Here is a 10,690-nt window from a genome sequence, read left to right on the forward strand (position 1 = left end):
CTTGTGGGGGCAGTCTGAGCCTGCATGGCACACTGGTATTTACAGATGCTCACAGGCTGGGAAGATATGCAACCAGGGGTCACAGGCATTGCCTTTGCTGCTTCCCTGTATTTTATGATCAGAAATAAATAAATTATATTTAAAGGGGGAAAAAAAGGATGAATAGAGCATCTGGCTACTGGGCCCCAATGCAGAGAGAGAAATTAATATGAAGACAGTGCTCTGAAAAATAAAATTGGATACAGAAAAAAATTGTCTAAAGATAACCTTGATGAAGTATGACAACAACATTAGATGGTTCCAGGCACAGGATCTCTGTTTCCACTAATTTATTTGCTTTTAAACAACCAGATTGTTACAAAGAGACTTCATTCCCTGCGGACATATTGATGAGAATATCACTATGAGGCCTCAGTCTAGAAGTGGATCAATCTTATGCCTGGGTCTTGCCCTGGATGGCTTCCAGTGGTTGATGAAGGGATCTTGTCTGGGTACCACAGAGGTACAGGTTTAGCTGGAGTCCAAGAATCTCCTCTGAGAAGCTCATTTCCACTTCTTCCATCTTTGGCAAGAAGTGGCTATTATCAGTTTCAGCATTTCTCCCATGAAATAGGCAACTTATGATTGATTATCCTCATCTCTTATTTCTGCTCTGCCACTTAAGACAGAGCTGTATTTCTGTGATGAAGAACACAATTCTAGAAAAGCTTTGGGATTAAAGATGCCTTCTAAAGATTAAGTAAAACTTCTTTAATTCAGATTCTGCTGGCTCTGTGAACTCAGAATTCATTATCGGTTTCTTTAGGCTGAGACTTACCTTAGTCCCGTGGTGAGGGGAAAAGGGAGGTTACTAAGCAAATTAGTGATGGAAACACTATCTGCAAAAGGTGTAACCAATTTTAAAAGACTTCTTCACACTAGGCTTAAAAACAATTTATTAGCACAATTTTCATATTGTTTAAAATGTTATAATTTACATCAGTAAAATTCACCCTTTTTAGTCACCTTTCGAAAAAACATACAGTTATATAATCATTGCCATAATCAAGATACTGAACCGTTCCATAATCCCCCCAAATTCTCTCATTCTCCATAGTGATCAAGCCCCTTCCCACCCTAACCCCACACTAATCAGTTTTCTGCCCCTTTAGTTTTGTCTATTTGAGAATGTCATATAGAGAGAATCACACGGTATGTGACCTTTCGAAGCCAATTTCTTTGTCTTAGCATAGCACCTCTGCGATTCACTTATGCTCTCGGGTGTATAAGTTTGTTACATTTTACAGCAGAGTACTATCCCATCATCCATCATACCACAGTGTGCTTATCTATTCACCAGTTGGACATTTGAGTTGTTTCCAGTTTTTGATGAATAAGAGTAAAACCACTACAAAAATTCACATTCAGATTTTTATATGAACGTTAAGTTTTTATTTCACTTGTGTAGATATCTCAGAGTGAGATTGCTGAATTGTATGGTTAAATGTTTAACCTTTTAAGAAACTGCCAAACTGTTTTCTAAGTGGCTGTTTCACTTTTCATTCCCCCCAAAAAACATATGAGAGTTCCAATTGCTCCACATTATTTTCACGTTTGATTTTTTTTTTTGGGAGGGGGGGCATATTAGTAGATGTGTACTGGTATTTCACTGTAGTTTTAATTTGCAATTTGCTATTAATGATGTTCAGCATCTTTCTATGTGTTTATTTTTCATTTATGTATCATCTTTGGTGAAGTGACAATCCAAATCTTTTGACCATTTTAAAAATTGGGTTCCAACTATAAATTTAATGGCTAACATGTATATAAACATTCATATAGATTATTTCATTTGATCATCACAAATCCGGGAGGGAAGCAGGGCAGATATTATTTCCAATTCTCAATTCTCAATTTTCCTGAGAAATTGAGGTTGGAAATGATTAAATGACTTGCCCAAGTTCACACCAAGTGGCAATACTACAAGAATCCAGGCCTGCCATTGACACTCTCTCTTCCACAAGTTGCTTACTCACTTTTCCTCAAGGCAGACAAGGTCACTCTCTACTCTGTAGGATTGTGAACTGTAAGCTCCACGTGACTAAGCCAGCCCAGGCAAAGTTATGGAAAAGTGAAGTCTGCCTTCTCAGCTGTGCTACACACATTTCCAGCCCCTTACTGCAGCGAATCTTCCCTGTGCTATGTCTCCCTTCTCTGGAGTTCAATTCCCAACTGCTAGTACTGAGAAAAAAAATACATATTAAACAAAGTTTTCCTGACCTTCACCTCTTCCCACCCCTTGAGTGTGGATTTTTGCATTTGAACAAGCGCTTCTTCAAGCAGTGGTTTTCAGAGTGTTCTGTAAGAGCTTCAAGGGTCCTCAGAAATGGGCTAGAGCGATGCAGGTGGGAGTGGGGGCAAATGGCAAGAGGCTCTGGATCCACTCCACCTAATCAAAGCAGTTCCTGTTTTTATCTGTTTTACATATTGGGCTTTCATTTAAGATTTGATTTGAAAAAAAAAAGAATGTGTTTCTTTCCAAAACACGCTTACAATAAATGAACCAGCATATTTCTCATATACCCTGTAATGCAGATATTTTACTAATTGAAACTGATCCCTAGACATTCCCACATCTCCAGATCAATCGGGTTAGCAAGATTTTAACTTATGGAAAAATAGAGCTGAATATCTTAATCTGTTCCCCTGACCCACTTCTGAGATACTGACTCCCATTAGTCCATGGGGCATGTAAGAAAGGCTTGAGTGGTATCGTCAGACCGGGATTGGTTTCGTGTCTACTTCAGTGCACAGCCTAAATACTATCTTTTTCCTTGTGTGTCCTGATGTGGAAAACGTTAGAAAGCACTAGAAGAGACTCGTGATTTGGGCTTGGGCTCTGGAGTTATGTAGTCAGTTGTCCTGATTCTCACTTACTAGCTGAGTGGTCTTGCCAAATTGCTTAATTTATCTAAGCCTCGTTTCCTCGTCTATGAAATGGGGATAATAGCAACATGTTTCTTAGAACTGTTGTGAGGATTAAAAGATAATGCATGTAATACATACAATGCAGGTCTTGGTGTATGTGAAGTACTCAGCCAATGATGGCTTCATTAGCAGCTCCATTTAGCCCTGGGATTTGCCCTTTCGGCCATGGAAGTGGTTAAAGTTTGCCACAGGTTTACAGCTAACTGCACTTTTAATTGTACTTTCACAATGAGTATAACTGTGAAGCATCATTAAGCAAATATGGTCACAATTTTTAAAGTTATTTATGTTTATAACACCTAGTTTACATCTCACTGGTAATAAAAGTGAAACAAGTACATGTTTGAAGGCCATTAACAATGCCTCCAGGCTAGAAACAACGGTTTAGAAAGAGCGGAAGCAAAGTAAAATAATTTGTTCTAAAATTTTTAAATGCACATTTTTCTTATTTGTATTTTGTTACAAAAAGCGATAACCTTAGTGATGGTTGAACAGATCCAAATGAACCATTATGGTTTGAACACATCCTTAAAAGATTTTTCTTTTGAACACCAAATGACTTCACATTACGGTCTTTTGATCTACTCTAATTATTTTTATATTTTCCCATAATATTCTAAATTAGAAGAAAATCTATTCCAATGCAACCACATCAGTATTCTAACCCAGCCAATGTAGGTTGCAACAGGAAAGGTTTTTGTAAAAAGAAGTAAACCAAATCCATGAATCTCTTTGCAGAATAATTGTATTCATTTGAGCAGTAAAAATATTTATGTCTCAAACTAACTCAATGTTTCAAATATCTAGTATGAGTATTTTCAATTCAATCCAGGTTTAAGGTATAACACTGTGAGGGATATTTTCAAAGTTCATAGTATTATCCCCGACCTTAAGAAATCTAATTCCATTATTCTCTGATTCCAGTTCATACTTCCAGCATTTTCACAAATCAGTACCCTAACTATGATGACTGTCCTTCTGTGTCCAAGTTTCAAACACAAATAGCATTTCAGAGTCTCTATTTGGAATAATGATGGGTCTGCCTCTGACAATCACTTTAAGTGGAAGTTTCTGTCATAATTCCCCAAAAGAAGAGATGAGCCCCATTTCTCAATAACGATAGTGGAGTCTAGTCACAGTGTTTCAGCTGAGCTCGTGGAAACATCACCCACTTCATAAATCATTCAATAACTCTTTTATTACCTACCAGCTATGCACTCTTGAACAAGTTACTTAACCTCTTTGTGCCTCAGCTTCCTCATCTGTAAAATGTGCAAGTTTTCTTATGAATAAATGCATTTCAAAGGCTTGGAAGAATACTTGATACCTAGTAAGCATCTCATTCAGTTAGCTGTTGCTATTATTAGTCATAACCAATGGTGGTAATATTATTATTATTACCTTCCTAACACCCTAATCCAAAGGCAGCCATTAGGCTCTTGGTCTCAGGCTGTATTGACAGAAAAAGAGCAGAAGCCCTTATTCAGGGCTTGGCGGACCTATCAGCCCAAAGCTGAAATCCCTAAGGCTATCAGGTAAAATGTAAGGCAGGATACAGGTCATCTTTCCCCTGAGACAATCCCTGGCTCCCTTCTGAGGGGATCTCCCTTACCCATCAGCACCAGACAGAGTTAACTCTTCCTTGATTTGAGTTACGTTTTCCTCTTCTGCACAAATTTTTGCTGGAGATAAGAGCCACCTGGGAAAACTAATAATGCAGGTACTTATTTACTGCAATAAGTAGTTTATTTCTAGTGGATCGTCTCTCTGGTCACTGTCAGTTGGATTATAGTCCATAAAATAAAAAAGATGTTGCAACACACTAGGTGAGGTAGGTTGGTTGGTTTGTTTGTTTGTTTGTTTGTTTGTTAATCTCAGGCTTACGAAGTGAAAGAGTGCATTTTATTTTTGAATATTGCTAGGTTTCTACAGGATAATTTAAGAGATTGTACAGCTGTTAACTTAAAGATAATGGTATATGTATACTTATATTCTTATAATATATAATTATACATTAATCACTCTGTGTTCTAAGAGAGATCCAAACTGGCTAGAACTGACAATAAGGGGGAAGAAACTTGATTCTAACAGGAGAGGGGCTTGCTTCTCCCCCCCGCCCCTTGGAGTGTAAGATATTTAGGGTCTCTCTTATCTGTGACTCATCTGAACCCCCTCTGGCACATTTATTAATGGTTCCCCAGGGATGGAGCTCCTTTAAACGATGTCTGGATATAAACAATGTATGGATATAAGATTGAGGAGAGAGAGGACAACTGCTAAAAGTCAGGGGAGCTTGGCCACTTGTCCTTGGATCCTGAGCTTCTCTTTCTCCCGCTACATCCCAGGGAACATTGATGAAACCCGAGAACCTGTCCCAGTGCACTTTCTATTGCTGGAGTCCTCCTCCTGTATTTTTCCTTCCAAACTTATTTATTTCTACTCCCGCTTCAAATATACAGTATCATTTCACCACCATCTTCTCTGAAAAATTATAAAAGTCAAAGACACAAACCTGTTTGGGGCAGATTGTTCTTTAAATGAAGATCTTTTACCCTGAAGTGTTTCCTCAAGTTGGCATTTGGTTTCAAGTCTTTCGTTTCTAATTGTAAATGGATTTATTTGTTCATCGAATATTCATTGAGCACTTATTCTTGGGTCAAACAGTACGCTAGGTGTTAAGTCCACTGTGATAAACAATATCAGTGTAGTCATCGCCCTCATGAAGCTTACAATCTAGTAATTGAGACTGATTTTAATCAAATAAGCAGACAACATATAATTACAAAGTATAAATACTATGAGGAAATACAAACGAGATGTTCCTGAAGATAACAGAATATCTGCTGTAGGTTGGGGTTCCCTGGGGTGACATGTAAGAGTCCTAAAGAATGAAAAGGAATGTACCATGTGAACAGTTAGGGTAGAATCTTCCAGGTGAAAGATCAGCAGTGACATCCCAGAATGGAGAATAAGCTTCGTGCATCTGAGGAAGCGAACCGAGGTCAGTGTGTAGAGAATAGGGGATAAAGGAGATGAGTCTGAGAAGGCTGACAGGGGCCAGAGCATGCAGGCTTTGGTGGGTCATGTTACTAATTTTGGATTTTAATCTAAGAACAGTGAGAATCCACCAAAAGTTTTAAGCAAGGGAATGGTATGATCTGATTTATATCTCAAAGAGAATGTTGTGAATACTGTAGGGAGAATCACTGGAGGTAGACAAGAGTAAAAGTAAAGAGAAGTAAAGAGTAGCCTATGTGAGAAACAATAGCTCAGCAAGCCCACCTCTCGGGTATAGTAACTAGGTTTGTTTCCTGAGCTCTGAGTTCAAAGGAGGGTGCGTGGTTCGTAGTATGCTACACTCCTCTTGTCTGAACAACACTAAAATTCATTTTTTAATTTTCTGCCTTTAAGAGTGTCCCCAAAAGTTTATGAAAGGTGTCCACACTGTGGTCTTCTTTTAACTGTGACGATTTAGGGCAGCCCACACTAGTTCCATTCTTTCAGGGACTTCCGTGTATCTCAGGTGGTGAAAGTGAAGGTGAACATAAGTTGACAGAGTCCATATATATTTGAAGATAAATCTAATAAGACTTGCAGGTGGATTGTATTTGTGAGGTGAGGGAGAGAAAGGAATCAAGGATGACTCCAAGAGATGGTTGTGCCATTCACCAAGATGGGGAAATAAGGAAAAAGTGCAGAATAGACTTGAGGGGAAAAAAAAGATTTCCTTTTAGGACTTGTTAAAGTGAAGATGCTAATGAACTATTCAAGTGGAGAGATCAGGTAGGCAGATGGACATAGCGGCATGGAGCTGGTAGCACAGAGCTCTGCAGAAATATTTGAGAGTATTGTTGTTGTTATAAAAGCTACATGAATAGATGAGAATATCTAGGAGAGACTATGGGGAAAGAAAATGACCTAAGACCAAGCCCTGAGGAATGCCAACATTAGAGGCCAAGTAAAAGAAGAGGAACCTACAAAGTAAATTGAGAAGGAACTGTCAAAGCTGTAGGACAAAGAGCAGGAGAGTGGAGTGTCATGGAGGCCAAGAGCCCGGCTTTTTTCTGGGAGTAGTCAGCTGTTGACATGTGTTGAGATAGCACATTAAGATAAATACAGAGAGGTGGGTTTGACAGCAGAAAGATCACTGGTGACTTTAACTAGGGCTGTTTCACTCAGGTGCTGGCATGGGCGGAGGAAGCCAGTTTGGAATAAGAGGCTTTCTCCTTTCTGATTTCAACAATTGGGCCTGGGGACATTATTTGGACAAAGGGGCTGCAGAAATTCCTGCAGGTCTATGTGGCCAATTTCTTCTTTCCAGGATGTGTCTCTGTTATTTTTAATTCTAGTTAGAATATTTCAGACAGGAAGGATGTGTGGAGCTTGTTCTCCCAGACGACGAGTTCATAAATGGACATGATCACATGCATTAGCCAGTGGTCAGGTTCAAGAAAAAAGAGAAAGAGAGAGGGAGGGAAAGGAGAAAGAAAGAAAAATAAGGTTTGCAGAAATAAGAACTAAATGTGATTAATTCTTCAGTCTATGGATAGAAGGAAAAGAGAACATGCATCAAGGTTTCATGAAAACTAGAGTTGAAAATGTTAGAGAAGGGTTCTTCCTGACCACCACAGTTTATGTCACCTCCATGAGGCAGATGATGGGGCAGGGTGGGGAAGGGGCTACCTGCCACCTGGCCTTGATGCTTTACTGAGCTTTTCAGGTTCGGCCTGCTGCTTGTTTAGTGTTGAACTGAAGAATTCTTGTCCAGAAAAATGAAAACTATTGAACCACGTATATAAGTGTCTATCTTTTAAATCATTTTACTTTATGATCTAGTTTAATTTCTGACTAATATCCTTAATCAATGTTGGCTTAGAACATTTTAGCTTTAAGTGTCTTCTGCTCAGTATTTAATGATCTATAAACAAACATTTGAGAAAGCTTTTTATAATAAGAGGGATTCTTTTGTTTTTTGAATAATTTCATCTTCTAGTTTATCAATATAAGGAAGATGTTTGTAAATGTTAAATATTCTATTCAATGATGGGATCTAGTTCCTGTTGGTCAGCAGTGGCCACTGAGAATGTCCATTTCACATGCTTTGATCCTATTTGCAAGGCAACATCTTACAAAAATGTTCTCGGTAGGTTAAAAGAGTAAAGAAACCAGACATTTACTCCTGGCTGACCCATTTTGTGATCTTGGTCAAGTTACTTAATCTCTCTCTGCTTCAATTCCTTCTTCAGGAAATGGTGTGAATAATCTCAACCTCCCTGTATCTCAGAAATAATTTAAGGACAACTAATTGGCTCTACTGTATGTGATATAATGGTGGGGAAAAGAACTATGAAAAGTTGAAATATCATTACCATGGTCCAAGATAGAAATTACCCTTGTGCACAACTATCCTCCTGTTAGGCCTTTTGAAGGCCACTTTTAACTCTTTCAGGCAATAACTTCCTATATTGGTGGAATTGCCACCATCTATCATTTGTTAGTTCGATTTTAAAATTCTAACCCAGCCAGAAGCAGAACATACTCCAATTTTCATTGAAGACATTTGCATTTGGGGATTTCAGAATATTTTTTGAGATAGCCAGGGATACGTGAGGTAGAATAAAACCACAAGGAATCACAGCATATGGGAATGGCTGACTTACTACGCTTATTCAAAACCTCACCGGCAAGCATGCTAGTTAATGTGGTCCAGTCCATATGGGGGCAGCCACTGGGGCACAGAAGAAAAATATGACTCAACTATGTGTGAAAATCATTATAATCCTCCCACTGCAAGATGCTTTTCCCTTTGGAAGTGCACGTCTCACCTTTATAAGGTAGATATTTTACCCCCACCTCATAAAGGGAGAATTTGAGGCTCAGAGAGACCTTGTAGTTGGTCCAAAATCACATCACTGGTAAATGCATAGAGTCAAGATTAGATTCCAGATCTTCTACAGCTTTTCTAGAATTACTTACTCCCTATGTGAACATGATCATGGATAACAGTCTATGGATAGAAGGAAGAGAGAACATTGTTCACTAAGTACTCCATTCGAATTTCACATCAAAGTTGAAACTTTTTCACAACTGATATTCTACAGGTGGCCAGAATTATTGAAACCATCCACCCCTCTGACCTCTTACTCTCCTTATCTCTTAATAAATCAGCATCAAAGGTACCAGAAAAGAATCCTCAACTTTTAAACAAAGTAGACCCTTGACATTCACAGACTGAGTATGCAGAAGGGTCAGATGGTCTCTGACACATTATAGCAAAAAAAAATCCCATGAGTGGCTGGTTTGTGGGACTGCATCTCTTAGCTTGTGAGGGAGCCTGGCCTGCCATCCAGCATTCAGACATCAATGTGTCCTCTTTGTCTCCACTCATAACTACATACCAAATCTATGGAGAAAAATTACGGTCTAGAATGATATTCTAAAATTTAAGGATTTCCAAAGGTTTGGGGACATATTCCTTACAAAAGTGTTCACTGCATTGAATTTCCCTGCTTTAATTTTGCTTTAGTGGCCAGAAACAAGGGTAGGGCTCATAGTAGTACCTAACTCATCCTAGATTAATGCATTTGTTCTTCTACTTCGCTTCTGACCAGTGGTTGCATTAAAAAAAAAAAAATCATTTCTCATTTTTATTACTCTATCTTGTATGTTTTGTTGTTGTAAATTGTCTCAAATCCTTTCTGAAAGTAGAGAGATCTTAAATCCCAAATAAATGTTGCAACTAGACTTCCTAGAAGGAATCATTTATCTTAATGCCGGGCCTTTCATAATGTTAGAACTACTAACAAGAATAAGAACAATGATTTCTAAAAGACAACAATGAACGTTTTTAGATGAATTCATCTAAATTCTCAGACTATCTGATGGTAGCTAAGAATTATGCTTTGAGTGACACCTAATGGTCGAGAAAGTCACTCTCCTAACTTTTTCCAGAGAACTCAGACCAGTATTTCTCAAAGCTTGGTTCTTGGACCATTTTCAGAACCATCTGGATGCCTATTAAAAATGCAGAGAAATTTCTGGGTGCTGTCCTGGAATCTCTGGGCCTGGCCACCGAGAAATCTGTATTTTGCACAACCTCTCCAGGTGATTCAGATTTATGCTAGAGTTTGAGAAGCACTGATTCGAGTGCTGCCAAGTCAGATATACGCACTAGGCTGTCAGACCTGATGACATCCCAGGAAGTTAGAAGTGGCCAAGGCGAAGGGATGGATTAGGCCCGGGCTCTGCAGTCACGGCCCCGACCTATCGATGAGGGGAGGGGCTGGGGTCATGAGGACGCCAAACACGCAACCCGCGGGTGCGGCCGGCTGCCCTCTCGGCAGTGAGGGCGGGGGTGGCGGGGGCTTGGGACGTCGAAGGCTCTTGTCCCTGACGTAGGGAGGTCGCGGGAGCGTCGAAGGCCTGCGCGGCGCGGTTCCTAACGCCTGTGCTTCCTGTCCCGCAGACGAACCCAACTCCTGGAGTTGTCCCGCTGCCGCCTCCCCAGGTCTGCCGGAAGTAGGCGTCTGCCTGGAAGAAGTCCTCTCGCCATTCTCTCCATCACATCCAGCCCCACCCTCCGACCCTTCCCACCAGATAAGCCCAGACCCGGCTTGGGATATCAAAAGGGAACACGACGTTAGGAAACCAAAGGAGCTTTCAGCCGGCGGCCAGAAGAAGCAGCGCCTCGGGGAGCAGAGGGAGCGCTCGGCGAGCCCGCAGA

General features: G+C 39.9%; 1 protein-coding gene across 1 annotated transcript in view; it reads left to right on the forward strand.

Annotated features, from left to right (window-relative positions):
- Window positions 1–10,690, forward strand: part of LOC112474005 (membrane-associated guanylate kinase, WW and PDZ domain-containing protein 2-like) — a 292,185-nt gene that overhangs the window by 280,648 nt on the left and 847 nt on the right. Inside the window, exon 17 of the mRNA XM_025042189.1 lies at window positions 10,433–10,677. Within this exon, the coding sequence (XP_024897957.1) occupies window positions 10,433–10,677 (245 nt within the window). The remainder of the gene's footprint in view (window positions 1–10,432; window positions 10,678–10,690) is intronic.

The sequence above is a fragment of the Pteropus alecto genome, unplaced genomic scaffold (genome assembly GCF_000325575.1).
Source record: "Pteropus alecto unplaced genomic scaffold, ASM32557v1 scaffold69, whole genome shotgun sequence".
NCBI lineage: Eukaryota > Metazoa > Chordata > Mammalia > Chiroptera > Pteropodidae > Pteropus > Pteropus alecto.